The sequence below is a fragment of the Electrona antarctica genome (assembly GCF_951216825.1).
Source record: "Electrona antarctica genome assembly, chromosome: 10".
NCBI classification, from domain to species: Eukaryota; Metazoa; Chordata; class Actinopteri; order Myctophiformes; family Myctophidae; genus Electrona; species Electrona antarctica.
In genome coordinates, this window is record NC_136791.1 from 46,429,197 (window position 1) to 46,446,461 (window position 17,265).

The window sequence follows — 17,265 nt, forward strand, 5'->3', positions numbered from 1 at the left end:
CGTCCTCTGCAGCAACAGACAGTAATCGACCATGACAGGGACTACTTCCTAGAGAGAAAGAGAGAGAGATTTACTAATCGTGATTTTCAACCTCATAGAGCGCTATAAAATAAGATTGGAGTTGTCTTTTATTAACACATTCCATGATCCGCACGACGTCTGGAAACGTCATAGGGAATCCAACCGACGGATTCAACGGACGAGAGAAGAATATTCCGTTTTTTTTTTTAGTTGGACACCAAGGCCACCATACTCTTCGCTCTTCGTTCATCCACGCTGCCGTTCACTTCCCTGTTTACCGCTGCAGAAAGAATGCCTCGTATCTGCTCATCTAGGGCGCTCTCCGTGGTTTTGATCAGATGGATATACTAACTAAGCTCCTAATTTCTGACTTCAACATGCCTCTCGTTCCAAATATGAACGCGAGCGATCATCAGCGATGATTACCGTAATGTTAGAGGTAAGCGAGCAAAAAATATTCCACCGTTTTTTTTCCGGACCGGAAGAGGGGGGGGGGGGGGCTTTACAGAGTAAAAGCGGCCCATATCTGCACGGCCCCCCGAGCTGTTATTTTGAAAGAAATCCCGGCACCGACTGTGTTAACAACAGCTTAAAAGCCTTTAACCCATTTTGACCTGAGATCAGATTCTAAAAATGTCTTCTACATCCTGACAGTTTTCTGAAAAAGCTATGTTTCTATGTCAGTCGTTCTTCGAATTTTCAAAAATAGCAGACCTACAAGCTCGTAGCGCGCCACTCGGTGGCGCACTATGAGCTTGTAGATCTGCTATTTTTCAATAGCTAAAGCATTAACATAATGCTAACACCAAAAGGGGTTCCCGCCCAAAATGGGTTAAAGACGTTTCCAAAACATCAGATATAGAAAATAACTACGGTACTTGTAATGTCTTACAGATATAGAAATGTGAAAACAATAAGTGAAAGTAAAAAACCCTCAAAGGGCTTTAACAACAACAATGGGTTCTGGCACCTGGAAGTGTTGCTCCATGAGTTGAATCTTGCCGTGTTCCGGACACTTCTTCAGCGAGCGCTCTGCAAACTGGAACAGAATCTCTACCATCTGGATGCACGAACAGCACACAGGACAGAAAGATGATGCACGAACAGCACACAGGACAGAAAGATGATGCACGAACAGCACACAGGACAGAAAGATGATGCACGAACAGCACACAGACAGAAAGATGATGCACGAACAGCACAAAGACAGAAAGATGATGCACGGACAGCACAAAGACAGAAAGATGATGCACGAACAGCACACAGACAGAAAGATGATGCACGAACAGCACACAGGACAGAAAGATGATGCACGAACAGCACAAAGACAGAAAGATGATGCACGGACAGCACACAGGACAGAAAGATGATGCACGAACAGCACACAGGACAGAAAGATGATGCACGAACAGCACACAGGACAGAAAGATGATGCACGAACAGCACACAGGACAGAAAGATGATGCACGAACAGCACACAGGACAGAAAGATGATGCACGAACAGCACACAGGACAGAAAGATGATGCACGAACAGCACAAAGACAGAAAGATGATGCACGAACAGCACACAGGCAGAAAGATGATGCACGAACAGCACACAGGACAGAAAGATGACGCACAAACAGCACACAGACAGAAAGATGATGCACGGACAGCACAAAGACAGAAAGATGATGCACGAACAGCACACAGGACAGAAAGATGATGCACGGACAGCACACAGACAGAAAGATGATGCACGAACAGCACACAGACAGAAAGATGATGCATGAACAGCACACAGGCAGAAAGATGATGCATGAACAGCACACAGACAGAAAGATGATGCACGAACAGCACACAGACAGAAAGATGATGCACGAACAGCACACAGACAGAAAGATGATGCACGAACAGCACACAGGACAGAAAGATGATGCACGAACAGCACACAGGACAGAAAGATGATGCACGAACAGCACACAGGACAGAAAGATGATGCACGAACAGCACACAGGACAGAAAGATGATGCACGAACAGCACACAGACAGAAAGATGATGCACGAACAGCACACAGGCAGAAAGATGATGCACGAACAGCACACAGGACAGAAAGATGATGCACGAACAGCACAAAGACAGAAAGATGATGCACGAACAGCACACAGACAGAAAGATGATACACGAACAGCACAAAGACAGAAAGATGATACACGAACAGCACAAAGACAGAAAGATGCACGAACAGCACACAGGACAGAAAGATGATGCACGAACAGCACCAAGACAGAAAGATGATACACGAACAACACACAGACAGAAAGATGATGCACGAACAGCAAAAAGACAGAAAGATGATGCACGAACAGCACACAGGCAGAAAGATGATACACGAACAACACACAGGTAGAAAGATGATGCACGAACAGCACAAAGACAGAAAGATGATGCACGAACAGCACACAGGCAGAAAGATGAAGCACGAACAGCACAAAGACAGAAAGATGATACACGAACAGCACAAAGACAGAAAGATGATGCACGAACAGCACAAAGACAGAAAGATGCACGAACAGCACAAAGACAGAAAGATGCACGAACAGCACACAGGACAGAAAGATGATGCACGAACAGCACAAAGATAGAAAGATGATACACGAACAACACACAGACAGAAAGATGATGCACGAACAGCACAAAGACAGAAAGATGATGCACGAACAGCACACAGGCAGAAAGATGATGCACGAACAACACACAGGTAGAAAGATGATGCACGAACAGCACACAGACAGAAAGATGATGCACGAACAGCACACAGGCAGAAAGATGATACACGAACAACACACAGGTAGAAAGATGATGCACGAACAGCACACAGACAGAAAGATGAAGCACGAACAGCACAAAGACAGAAAGATGATGCACGAACAGCACAAAGACAGAAAGATGATGCACGAACAGCACAAAGGCAGAAAGATGATGCACGAACAGCACAAAGGCAGAAAGATGATGCACGAACAGCACACAGACAGAAAGATGATGCACGAACAGCACAAATACAGAAAGATGATGCACGAACAGCACAAAGACAGCAAGATGATGCTCGAACAGCACAAAGGCAGAAAGATGATGGACGAACAGCACACAGACAGAAAGATGATGCACGAACAGCACACAGACAGAAAGATGATGGACGAACAGCACACAGACAGAAAGATGATGCTCGAACAGCACAAAGGCAGAAAGATGATGGACGAACAGCACACAGACAGAAAGATGATGCACGAACAGCACAAAGACAGAAACATTTCTATGCAGTTTTATAGTCTTAGTCATAGTCTTTGGAATACTTCAAGTCATATTTTTCATCGTCTGAAATGTTTTTGTTTTAGGCTAGTTTTAGTTGACAAAATCATACGATTTTAGTCGACTAAATCTACAGTCGATTTATTCCACTAAAATGTCCTCTTGCAAAAAAAATAAAAATAGAAAAAAATAAATAAAAAAAATGTCCTCTTGCCTGATTTATACTTGGTATAGGTGCCGAAAATCGCACGTCTACAAGCTCACAAAATGTCGCACCACTACAGATCAGCTATTTTCGGAGAAAGACATCAGTGCATACAGCCAAGCATGAATTGCACAACCAAATGTTTTTGTCTGGTTTTTATTTGTTGACGAAATTGTCAATATATTTAGTCATAGTTTGTCATAATTGCTTAGTTTTTATTTGGTCTTTATCCCATTTTGGGCGGGAACCCCTTTTGGTGTTTTAAACATTATGTTATAATTTAGCTATTGAAAAATAGCAGATCTACAAGCTCATAGCGCGCCACCGAGTGGCGCGCTACGAGCTTGTAGGTCTGCTATTTTTGAAAAATCGTGAAAATATTTATTTCAGAAAACTGGAGGATTTAGAAGATTTTTTTTTAATTTTGAGGTCAGGCTTAAATGTTTTCGGCATAGTTTTAGTTGACAGAATTAACACCGACAATAAGCAGAACAAAGCCGCACAACATTTTGGTTTGAGGGGGGTGGGAAAACTATGATCAGAGGCTCTCTTCCTACCTTGTCAGCGACCACTCCTTTCCTCTTTGCTGGGTCTCCAAACAGACCTAGCAGAAACACAGTGTATTATTGTATTTTTGAACAGAAGGCTAAAGGGTGCATCATACTATATTCATAAATGGGACTGGGACTCATATTTATCCATATTATCATTTTGTGATTGCGCGCGCACGCACGCGCTCACGCACGCGCTCACGCACGCACGCACGCACACACGCACACACACACACACACACACACCATTTCATTTACAAAACAAGATGGGGACTAAACGGCCCTGTGAATCTCTGACATCCTATTAATATTGATGATGTCATCACCTCTCCCTTCAACTATGGAGGGGAGAGAGGGAAGGGTGGATCTGAGAAAGTGAAGTCAGCCAGGTAGGTTATCGTGGGCCAGCAATGTAAATATATATCCATGACAGACAGTAGGTAATATTAATTTCTGTATCAGATCTGATTGCCAATATGATTCATGCAGCTGATTGACTGGTGTGTATTGGTGGAATGTGTGTTTTGAGTGTGTCTATACCCAGCACAGCCTTGGCAGTGCCCTCATGGAAAGACCAGGCAAGCGACAGAGCCTCCACGAAACGCTCCTGCTTCAACAAGCAGTCCACGCGCTGTGGAGGGAGGGGGGGGAGAGAGAGAGAGAGAGAGAGAGAGGAGAGAGAGAGAGAGAGAGAGAGAGAGAGAAGAGAGAGAGAGAGAGAGAGAGAGAGACAGAGACAGAGACAGAGAGAGAGAGAGAGAGAGAGAGAGAGAGAGAGAGAGAGAGAGACAGAGACAGAGAGAGAGAGAGAGAGAGAGAGAGAGAGGAGAGAGAGAGAGACAGAGACAGAGACAGAGAGAGAGAGAGAGACAGAGACAGAGACAGAGAGAGAGAGAGAGAGAGAGAGAGAGAGAGAGAGAGAGACAGAGACAGAGACAGAGAGAGAGAGAGAGACAGAGACAGAGACAGAGAGAGAGAGAGAGACAGAGAGAGAGAGAGAGAGACAGAGAGAGAGAGAGAGAGAGAGACAGAGACAGAGAGAGAGAGAGAGAGACAGAGACAGAGAGAGAGACAGAGACAGAGACAGAGACAGAGACAGAGACAGAGAGAGAGAGAGAGAGAGAGAGAGAGAGAGAGAGAGAGAGAGAGAGACAGACAGAGAGAGAGAGAGAGAGAGACAGAGAGAGAGAGAGCAAGATTTAGTCTGCCGTTTTGGCTGGGTGCCATGTAAAACAGTGGTTCCCAAAGTGGGGTCCGGGGACCCCCAGGGGTACTTGAGGGAGTTCCAGGGGGGACCCAGCTAAATGATAATTTGGAACCAAATGGACCCTTATGGGTCTGTAACTCAGAGAGTGTTGTACACATTTGTACACTCTCAGAGTTAATTTAGCATTGATTTTACAATATAAATTGGGGGTCCCAGAGATAGAAATGCCATTAAATGGGGGGTCCGTAGACTAATGCATGTCAAACTGGGGGGTCCTTGAAATTAAACGGGTTAAAAATCACTGCTAGAGCCGTAAAACTCTTCTCTTATGGGGGGGTCCCTGGCATATCTTTTCAAATGGGGGTCCACGGGCTAATTAGTGTCAATTTGGGGGTCCTTGAGATGCAAAAGTTTGGGAACCACTGATGTAAATGACACAATCCTCCATTGATCGTAGACCTCACTCATCTGTGTCTCCTACTCTGTTTAGTATGCAGAGACACCGTTTGACTCCGGTGCTGCTAACTGCCTCTCATTATCACTAAAAGGGAGAGAGCAGTCATCGCAGAGCCACCCACAACTAGCAATGGTGATGATAATAATAAGTAATAACCCAATTAGGCCTGACGTCGAAATAAGAAAAACGTTGGCTCTGAAAGAATATATATTCAAAGATTTGTGCCACATTTTTACGATTTTTCAAAAATAGCAGACCTACAAGCTCGTAGCGCGCCACTCGGTGGCGCGCTATGAGCTTGTAGATCTGCTATTTTTCAATAGCTAAAGTATAACATAATGCTTAGTTAAAACACCAAAACGGGGTTCCCGTCCAGAATGGGATAATATAGCCTACTTGTAGAAACCACTGGATGGAGGCATTCTGTGAGATCTTAGAAATAAGACACAATCAATGCCAATTCAAAGCATTTAAAGGAGTAGATCACAGTAAAATGACTTATTTTCTATCAATTACACACCCCATGAACCCTTGGATTCATAGAGATTGTTGTTTTTGTCGCATTCCTGAGCCAGAGTCCTATTGATATGATGATCACATGATTGGCTCAGGAATGCGACAAGAAAATGAATTCAAGGCTTCATGGGGTGTGTATTAATTGATAGAAAATAAGTAATTTGTTGGGGGTGAACTACTCCTTTAAGCTACATGTTAAGACAATGGGCCCCCCCTGGTCAGTGATGGTGATAGTTCTACTTTGCTAATGTTTCACGCTAAACTTTTAGCAGTATATATACTGTAGTACAGTATATATACTATATATACTGTATATATATATACATATATATGTACAGTAACTGTACAGTATGGTGTGCTCCTAATGACATAGTAAAGCTACTCTACCTGGAAAAGTGAAAAGGCAGTAGTCCATGTACAAACTGGTATTAATGATGCGTATATCACCCATGCAGAATTATGTCATTTTGGTTCAGGTTCACATACCTCTCTCCAGTTCCTCAGAGTCATAATGTGAGCCGACTGCAAGAGAGAGAGAGAGAGCAACGCAGCACTGGTTAGAGACAGACACGCACGCTCACACGCACACACACACACACACGAAAGAGGAACTGGTTCCAGCAAGCACACAGATGTCTTTTCCACCAAGAGGACACGAACCAATATTTAACGCATTCATTACGGATCAACGAGTAGGAAATACATTCTGATCATCACACTCTCAGAGAATCTTTCCAATTTGGTGCAGCAGTCGCTTCCTTGTTGAAACCACTGAATGTGTTTCCACCACACACACACACACACACACACACACACACACACACACACACACACACACACACACACACACACACACACACACACACACACACACACACACACACACACACACACACACACACACACACACACACACACACACACACACACACACACACACACACACACAGAGGTGGCAGAGCAGAGCTGTCCTGCATGGCTTGAGGTCAAACATATTTAAATATTTAAATTTGAGTTAGGGATGTCCGATATTAACTTTTTTTTTTTTGCAAATATCCCGATACTGTCCAACTCCTAATTTACGATACTGATATCAACCGATATCGACCGATGCCGATATATGCGTCCGTGGAATTAATACATTATGCCTAATTGTATTGTGATCTACAAGCTCGCGAGCTTGTAGATCTGCTATTTTGCAACACCAGAGCACAACAAAGCATAAAATGACTTATCTTTTAGTTCTACTGGAGCTCTTCTCCAGTCCCTCCCTAACATTTTAGTCTACTTTGTATCGGTTGTTCTTATTTAGTCAGTGAAAAAAATGTAGTCAATCATTTTTCTTCATAGTTTCAGTCAGACAAAATTAACACTGCTTGAAACGAAGCCGGTTCAAGGTTCCACTGCATGTTCAAACAGGACCAGCTTGTGTGTGTGTGTGTGTGTGTGTGTGTGTGTGTGTGTGTGTGTGTGTGTGTGTAATACTGGGCTTGTTTGCACACTGGCCTACTTTCAACTACATATCTACACAAAGCTAGCCTAATTTTATATCCATGACTAGGACACAGGAGTGATGTAAGCCTACTGCACTATTTATGTGAGCAAATGTACTCCCTGTGACATCTATGTGATTCTGCATCCTGGTATCTCTCTTATCTTTTATTTGAAACACACCACACGCACACAGACATGCACGTGTGCACTACACACACACACACACACAGCCAAATAGACCATTGATAACCATCAAAACCAGCCACCGTGTCGGCAGGAAACCCAGAGTATGTGTGATCTCATTTCCTGACAACACATAACTGACATTTGCACGTGCGCACACACACACACACACACACACACACACACACACACACACACACACACACACACACACACACACACACACACACACACACACACACACACACACACACACACACACACACACACACACACACACACACACACACACACACACACACACACACACACACACAGTGTACAAGTACCTTAGTGCCCAGATAGACAATCTGTCCTGCGTAGCTGGAAACTGATTGGTAGCAGGCCTTCTCACCTACTAAAGCCTGAAACGCATCAACAATGTTAGTGCACACACACACACACACACACACACACACAGTCACACACACACACACACACACAGTCACACACACACACACACACACACACACACACACACACACACACACACACACACACACACACACACACACACACACACACACACACACACACACACACACACACACACACACACACACACACACACACACACACACAGAGAGAGAGGCAGGGGGTTGGAGAATTAGAGTTTGGAGCCCTGCCTCCTGATTGGACCGTGCACATTCCCTTTGAAGTTACAGTCTCCCCCGCTGCCAAATTGGTATGATCCACGGACATCGTTAATTTACACTACAGTTGAGACTGAATCTTCAGAGGAAGAAATCAAACGTGACAATCACCCGTAGTGGTGACCCTCTAGCCTTGCTTCACCTTTCCACTATCACTGTGAACCATAGTGAAAACTAATCCCTACTCCTGAACCATAGTGAAAACTAATCCCTACTCCTGAACCATAGTGAAAACTAATCCTGAACCATAGTGAAAACTAATCCTGAACCATAGTGAAACCTAATCCTGGACCATAGTGAAACCTAATCCTGAACCATAGTGAAACCTAATCCTGAACCATAGTGAAAAATAATCCTGAACCAATAGTGAAAACTAATCCTGAACCATAGTGAAAACTAATCCTGAACCATAGTGAAAACTAATCCTGAACCATAGTGAAAACTAATCCTGAACCATAGTGAAAACTAATCCTGAACCATAGTGAAAACTAATCCTGAACCATAGTGAAAACTAATCCTGAACCATAGTGGAACCTAATCCTGAACCATAGTGGAACCTAATCCTGAACCATAGTGAAAACTAATCCTGAACCATAGTGAAAACTAATCCTGAACCATAGTGAAACCTAATCCTGAACCATAGTGAAAACTAATCCTGAACCATAGTGAAAACTGATCCTGAACCAAAGTGAAAACTAATCCTGAACCATAGTGAAACCTAATCCTGAACCATAGTGAAAACTAATCCCTACTCTGAAAACTAATCCTGGACCATAGTGAAAACTAATACTGAACCATAGTGAAAACTAATCCTGAACCATAGTGAAAACTAATCCTGAACCATAGTGAAACCTAATCCTGGACCATAGTGAAAACTAATACTGAACCATAGTGAAAACTAATCCTGAACCATAGTGAAAACTAATCCTGGACCATAGTGAAAACTAATCCTGGACCATAGTGAAAACTAATACTGAACCATAGTGAAAACTAATCCTGAACCATAGTGAAAACTAATCCTGAACCATAGTGAAACCTAATCCTGGACCATAGTGAAAACTAATCCTGAACCATAGTGAAAACTAATCCTGAACCATAGTGAAAACTAATCCTGGACCATAGTGAAAACTAATCCTGGACCATAGTGAAACCTAATCCCTAATCCTGAACCATAGTGAAACCTAATCCTGAACCATAGTGAAACCTAATCCTGAACCACAGTGAAACCTAATCCTGAACCATAGTGAAACCTAATCCCTAATCCTGAACCATAGTGAAACCTAATCCTGAACCATAGTGAAACATAATCCCTAATCCTGAACCATAGTGAAACCTAATCCTGAACCATAGTGAAACCTAATCCCTAATCCTGAACCATAGTGAAACCTAATCCTGAACCATAGTGAAACCTAATCCCTAATCCTGAACCATAGTGAAACCTAATCCCTAATCCTGAACCATAGTGAAACCTAATCCTGAACCATAGTGAAACCTAATCCCTACTCCTGAACCATAGTGAAAGCTAATCCTGGACCATAGTGAAAACTAATCCCTAATCCTGAACCATAGTGAAACCTAATCCTGAACCATAGTGAAAACTAATCCTGAACCATAGTGAAACCTAATCCTGAACCATAGTGAAACCTAAAACCTAATCCTGAACCATAGTGAAACCTAATCCTGAACCATAGTGAAAACTAATCCTGATCCATAGTGAAACCTAATCCTGAACTATAGTGAAAACTAGTCCTGGACCAGTGAAACATAATCCTGAACCATAGTGAAATCTAATCCCTAATCCTGAACCATAAACTACACTGACCTCTGGTCCTAAACACCCAGCACCCTGCTCTGAATCCCTCACCAGTGCCTGTGAGACGTTGCCCCCGGTGGCCAGCGATTTAAAGTGTCGGCTGTTATAGACCAGTTGCACCTGGTCCAAGTCCAGCGTCTCCAGGACCTCCTGGCTGGGACGGTCCACAACCTGCAGCTTCTCATGACTGTCCACCAGGACCAGGGTGCGGCTGTTGATCCACTATGCACGCACACACGCACACACACACACACACACACATGTTTCAGAAAGGTAAACACACTGAGGGCAAGGGTTTCGCAAACTTTTGAGGCCGTGACCCACACCAAAATAATCATAATATTTGAACCTCCCACCCTGACAAGCACTTGAACTTGTAGGAGTTGAGGCATTCAATTTGATTTGACTCGGTTCTGCACATTAAATATTGTGAAAATAGCCTTGCAGTGAGGTGCAGATTAGCTATTTTCACAATGTTTGCCTCTTTCGTCCGTAATATTTGACAATTTGGTATTAAAAAAAGGTCTTAAAAGTCATTAAATTGTAACCTTAGAATTGTGCAGCAGATACCCTGTATACGCACATGTTGGTTTGTTTACCGTTGAGTGAGAAAATGTTGCACATTAAGCTAAACAACTGGGGACCCCCAAAATAATTTGGGGTCCCGACCCCCAGTTTGGGAACCACTGGGAAATGCGTGTATCACAGGTTTTTAACGGATCAATAAAGCAATTTATTACATAAGAGTTGATGAATACTAGATTCTGATGTCTGACCCCCCCCCCCCCCCCCCCAGGTCAATCAAGGCATGCTACAGCCAGTTATTTCCAGTTGCGTAAAGTAACTAAGTATTTAATTGAGTACTGTATGTAAGTACAATTTTGAGGTATTTTTACTTTACTGGAGTATTTCCAATATTCAATGCTTTTACTTCTCCTCCACTACATCTCAGAGAAAAAAATGTTTTACTCCACTACAGTTATTTGAAAACTTTAGTTAATAGTTACTTTGTAGTCAAGTCAAGTCAAGACAATTATATTTATATAGCACATTTAAAAACAACAGCAGTTGACCCAAAGTGCTTTCCAGAACAGGTAGACCGTAGTCCATCACAGTGCAATAACACAACATGTAATACAATCGAAAACAGGCCAAAACAAACAAAATAACAACAAAACAATGAACAACAATAAACACTAAACTTCCCACTGTATAGAGCGTCGCAGTCCCGCTCCGTACCATGGACCAGGAAATGATTCTCCGTTCATTTTCCTCATAGACATTTCAGAAAGTATTTATTTAAAGACGTTTACGCCGCGGACAAAGCCAACTCGAGTCGTGACAAATCATGACAACAAACACAATTTTTGGGGCCGAAAAAATAATTAGAAAGAAGAAAAAAACGGCAGGTTACAACACTTTTTTTGTTGTTTTTCTTCTTTGTAATTATTTGTTTGGTCCAAAATATTGTTTGTGTTGTCATGAGTTGTCACGACTCGAGTTGGCTTTGTCCGCGGCGTAACCGTCTTTAAATAAATACTTTAAGAAATGTCTATGGGAAAAATGCATTGGGATTCATTTCCTGGTCCATGGTAGGGGGCGGGACTGCGACGCTCTATTAAAAACCAGACTAAAAAGGTGTGTTTTCAGGTTGGATTTAAAAATCTCCAGGGTGGGGCTAGCCTTGATGTGGAGTGGAAGATTGTAGATTTAGATCATTCATAGCCACTTCAGCCCTATACAGTATGTACTTTGGCAATTTGAAAATAGCTGATCTACAAGCTCAAAAGCGACGCGTTGTAACTTGTACCGTAAGCTATTTTCAAAAGATGTTTATACATTTTGAAAACTTGTGAAATGGGACATTGCGCAAATTGTTACTTTCTGTACTATATTCTGATGGCAATAGTTTTGTACTTTTACTCGTGTGTACTTTTACTTTGTGTGCACAGTAAGCATGTAACGATACACTCAACTCACGATACGTATCACGATATGAGGTTCACGATACGGTTTTTCACGATATTTTCAACACAATTATTATTATTTTGTAATGATTTATATCTTCCCCCCAAGCTTTTTTCACAATTTTTATTTAACTACATTGCAAAAGTAGCATTACGTTTCATGTAAAATTACTTAATTTCTGTGCAACAACTGTAAACATGCTTTCATGTTTAAACCTAGCTCGAGTTAACATATTCTTCTTTTCTTTGATGGCATCTTAGGATAGATGTAGACCTATTTGACAGTGCAGAAACATAATTGCCTTCCTTGATGTATTAATGAGCATCAATAACGACCATCACCTGTGTCACAGACACATACAGCTCCCCTCTGCAGGCCTCTACTACTGAGAGTGACTGCATGGAGTCTGTCTCATTTCTCTCGTGAATATGATGGAATATGATTACAGCTCACATTTCATATCACACACTATTACCCCCTACTAAAGAAAAGTTTTTTTTTTATTATTATTTTTTAATAAATCGATACATATCGTCGGGATATAATATCGATATATATCGATATACGATATATATCGTTACATGCCTAGTGCACAGTACTCACACTCAGGTTGATGATGTCACTGTTGAGGCTGAGCTGTCTCTGTTTGATGACATGGATGGTCCCAGAGTCTTCCTTCTTCACCTGAGAACAACAGAGCACAAAGTCAGTTCCTCCAAAACGCTCCGTCAGAAAAGTCTAGTTAGTTCTCTTATCTTGTGTGTGTGTGTCTAGTGCAGTGGTTCACACACTTTTTAGTTCAAGACCCCAAAAAGTTTGCCCGGGGATCCATACAAAGGAAAACAGCAGATATCTACAAGTTAGAATGCGGTACGAAGCGATGCGTTGTGAGTTTGTAGATCGTCTATTTTCACTACTTCTTTAGCCTCGGAAACCGTTTTTATTTCCAGGGAGAAAAAAACTACTTCTTAAACATTTGGTTTCTAATTCACGGAATTTCTTATACTTTCCTTTGATTTCTTCATGAAATGACAAGAAAAAAAATCATTGAACTTTGTTTTTAATTCATGAAAAATATATATTTTTGAATGCTTTGAAAAATAACAATAATAATAATTCAAAACAAAATGTGGGAAACCAAAAATAAAGGGACAGGGACCCATGGAAATGTGTGCGACCCACAACCCAGTGTTTGGTAAACAGTGGCATAGTGGCACAGCATCTTATTGTGTTGAAGCCACTGCTGAAAACTGCTGTCATTAATAACTCTCACTGTGATCCGCTGAGAGATTAGTGCAAATCATTAAACAAGACAAGGAGTGATTATGCGTTCACATTGATCCATATTGCAGCATTATCTGCATCAGTGGTTCTCAAAAGGACACACAAATTGAAACATAATTTGGCCACGGTCCCCCCGTTTGAAAAGAGCTTGTACCAGAGACTCAAGATTTGTCAATAACAGAAGAAAATAGCAGCTCTACAAGCTCACGTGTTGCATCGCAGTGTGCTGTGAGCTTGTAGATCGGCTACTTTCAGCATGCAACAAAGTCTAAAATCAGCCATTATGATGCCATCAAGGCCCACCAACATACTGTACATTTTTTAAATGTTTTCTTTTTTTTTTGTGGCTTTCGCCTTTATTTTATATTTTCTATGGAGGGACAGACAGTAGGCTGATAGGAAATGGGGAGAGAGATGGGGAGGAATGACATGCAGTAAAGGCCGTCGGGATCGGGAGTCGAACCCGCGGCACACTGCCAGACTGGATTACCAGCCAAGGTGCCTGGACCACTGAGCCCAGGCCACCAACATACATTTTAGTCGTCAAAAAATGTACTGTAGATTTAGTAGACTGAAATCATACGATATTTAGTCGACTAAAACTAGACTAACACTAAAACATTTTCAGGTGTCATAAAAATATGATTAAAACTAAATGACATTCTATTCAAAACTATCAAAAATGTGCTGTCAAAATCAACACTGAAGTGGGAGTGTTTTACCAGGAGGAAATGCACGCTGTTCCCTCTGCAGAAGGCCAACACGGGGTTAACCACCTTCTGGACGGGAACAAACTGCCAGGCCAGCTGAGGGACACTGGAAGGGTCCGACTGAGGGAGAGACACACACAAACAGAACTTATCAGAGTCCGACTGAGGGAGACACACACAAACAGAACTTATCAGAGTCCGACTGAGGGAGACACACATGACCAGAACTTATCAGAGTCCGACTGAGGGAGACACACATGACCAGAACTTATCAGAGTCCGACTGAGGGAGACACACATGACCAGAACTTATCAGAGTCCGACTGAGGGAGACACACACAACCAGAACTTATCAGAGTCCGACTGAGGGAGACACATGACCAGAACTTATCAGAGTCCGACTGAGGGAGACACATGACCAGAACTTATCAGAGTCCGACTGAGGGAGACACATGACCAGAACTTATCAGAGTCCGACTGCGGGAGACACATGACCAGAACATATCAGAGTCCGACTGAGGGAGACACATGACCAGAACTTATCAGAGTCTGACTGAGGGAGACACATGACCAGAACTTATCAGAGTCCGACTGAGGGAGACACACACAACCAGAACTTATCAGAGTCCGACTGAGGGAGACACATGACCAGAACTTATCAGAGTCCGACTGAGGGAGACACATGACCAGAACTTATCAGAGTCCGACTGGGGGAGACACACGACCAGAACTTATCAGAGTCCGACTGAGGGAGACACATGACCAGAACTCATCAGAGTCCGACTGAGGGAGACACACACAACCAGAACTTATCAGAACCGACTGAGGGAGACACATGGTGAAATATGGTGTGTTGACTGACTGGCGTATTGTTTCCACCAAGCGCATAGCTCAATAGATATAAATAAATGTTGACTATACACGCCATCTTTATAGCATAAATATGTATGGTGGCGACGATAAAAAATAAATCAATTCGGACTGGAGGGCACAGACAGAATCTACAGTAGCCTATGTATCGAGGAGGGACATTATTGAATGGTCGGTTTGACCCGACTGACATTTCCTTTCCTTGGAGCGAGAATGCGTGCCGATGCGATTCCAAATAAAAAAATGACAGTGTTTTTTAAATCATTCCAACCAGATAGACCTACCGAACCTCTAAATGTTTTGTCACTCAAAAGATAGTCCTCCTTTGTCTGTAAACTTTTCCGCAAGCACCCACTTGATTGTCTCTGCCTGCCTGCACGCACGGCTCCTCTCCTTTTCTCTCATGCGCACCTCTCCGCTGCCACAATCAATCTATATATTCATTTGAAACCCGTTACATCGATGCGCCTTTACCTATGCACGTGTAGCCTATAATGTTTCCCCCTCTAGGCCTATATAAAAATGACAACATGACAAAATGACAATATATAACTCTAATGTCGTATTTCGTCGGACTCTGATCAATGCACCAAACAGTGGCCTTGTGGTTAGAGTGTCCGCCCTGAAACTGGGAGGTCGGGGTTCGATCCCCGGCCGGGTCATACCAAAGACTGTAAAAATGGGACCCAATGCCTCCCTGCTTGGCACTCGGCATCAAAGGGTTGGATTGGGGGGTCAAATCTACTAATCAAATGATTCCCGAGCGCGGCACGGCTGCAGCTCACCGCTCCTTGGCTGCGGCTCACTGCTCCAAGAGATGGGTCAAATGCAGAGAACAAATTTCACCGCGGTAATATGTGTGACAAATCGTATGACTTTGACTTTGAATGCGCCTGACTCTGGCGTGGTATTTTATTGGCTCAAAACAAAGTCGGACAGTGTTGTAAATGAGGCTACTTCAACCCAGACCCAGTGCCCACCTCTAAATGTTGTCTGTTGTTGTGTCAGTTGTTGTGTGAATGGGATCTCAGGAAAAAGACGCTCAACTTGAGAAATTGTCAAATCCGCTCGCTTTTTTTTCTTCCTCCTTTATTTTGGCCCAAAATGATTTTTTATATAATCCGTTAATCAAAGACCAAATAATTACCTCGCGCTGCGCAAGGGTAGGCTATTCACTAGAACGCTCTCACCGTCACTAACTTGTGGGTTTGGTAAACTGAAAATAAAAATAAAAAGTCGAGTTGTCCTGTTGAGTTGAAATGGTGCCCGCTGCCTTGAATTGGTTGGAATGTAACATTTAGACACATACAGCTCCCCTCTGCAGGCCTCTACTACTGAAAGTGACTGCATGGAGTTGGCGGGTTGGGGAGGTGTGAAGATCATTAGAATAGATGGGGGAGAGAGTGGCCAATGAAATGGCACGAAAAACACGGTCATCCTGACCGTTCAGCCGTCAGAGTAGTAGGTGAGTTGAGTTCAGACATGCTAGTGTTAAGAACCGAGGCAGACTCTTCAAATACTTTCTCAAATCGGTGGTTCTCAAACTTTCAAGATTTTTCAAAAAAAGTGATGAGCTGTGAGCTTGTATATCTGCTATTTTTAAATAGTCAACGCTAAATTCTAAAATGAACGGGTGCTTTCTCGGATTGAATGGGTTCAAATTGATCATTTATATCGTGTGGACTGAGTCATAATAAAAAGTTAAAGACATGTCAGCATCCGTGAACGCCAGACTCACAGGCAGACCAAGTGAAGAACAGAGAGAAGAACGGCCATGCTGAAGGATTTCGAATGATAATCCGACGTTCCAAAATGGAACTAAATTTTTATGCAAATCACACACACACTAGCGTTGTGGAACACGTGTTGGCGCGCCTGCAGCCTCGCACCGGTAATCACTGATGTACTATCATACTGTGATTATCCCATTTTGGGTGGGAACCCCTTTTGGTGTTAGCATTATGTTATGCTTTAGCTATTGAAAAATAGCAGATCTACAAGCTC

General features: G+C 42.7%; 1 protein-coding gene across 2 annotated transcripts in view; it reads right to left on the reverse strand.

Moving 5' to 3' along the window:
* vps8 (VPS8 subunit of CORVET complex) overlaps positions 1-17,265 on the reverse strand; it is a 121,266-nt gene that overhangs the window by 66,678 nt on the left and 37,323 nt on the right. The window contains exons 12-20 of one of the 2 annotated variants that reach the window (XM_079512585.1): positions 14,405-14,512; positions 13,002-13,082; positions 10,551-10,652; positions 8,255-8,329; positions 6,735-6,770; positions 4,609-4,699; positions 4,075-4,121; positions 992-1,081; positions 2-48 (exon numbers count right to left, since the gene is read on the reverse strand). In XM_079512585.1, coding sequence (XP_079368711.1) covers positions 2-48; positions 992-1,081; positions 4,075-4,121; positions 4,609-4,699; positions 6,735-6,770; positions 8,255-8,329; positions 10,551-10,652; positions 13,002-13,082; positions 14,405-14,512 — 677 coding nt within the window. Of the gene's footprint in view, position 1; positions 49-991; positions 1,082-4,074; positions 4,122-4,608; positions 4,700-6,734; positions 6,771-8,254; positions 8,330-10,481; positions 10,653-13,001; positions 13,083-14,404; positions 14,513-17,265 lie in introns of both variants that reach the window. The other variant, XM_079512584.1, reaches the window with a different exon arrangement.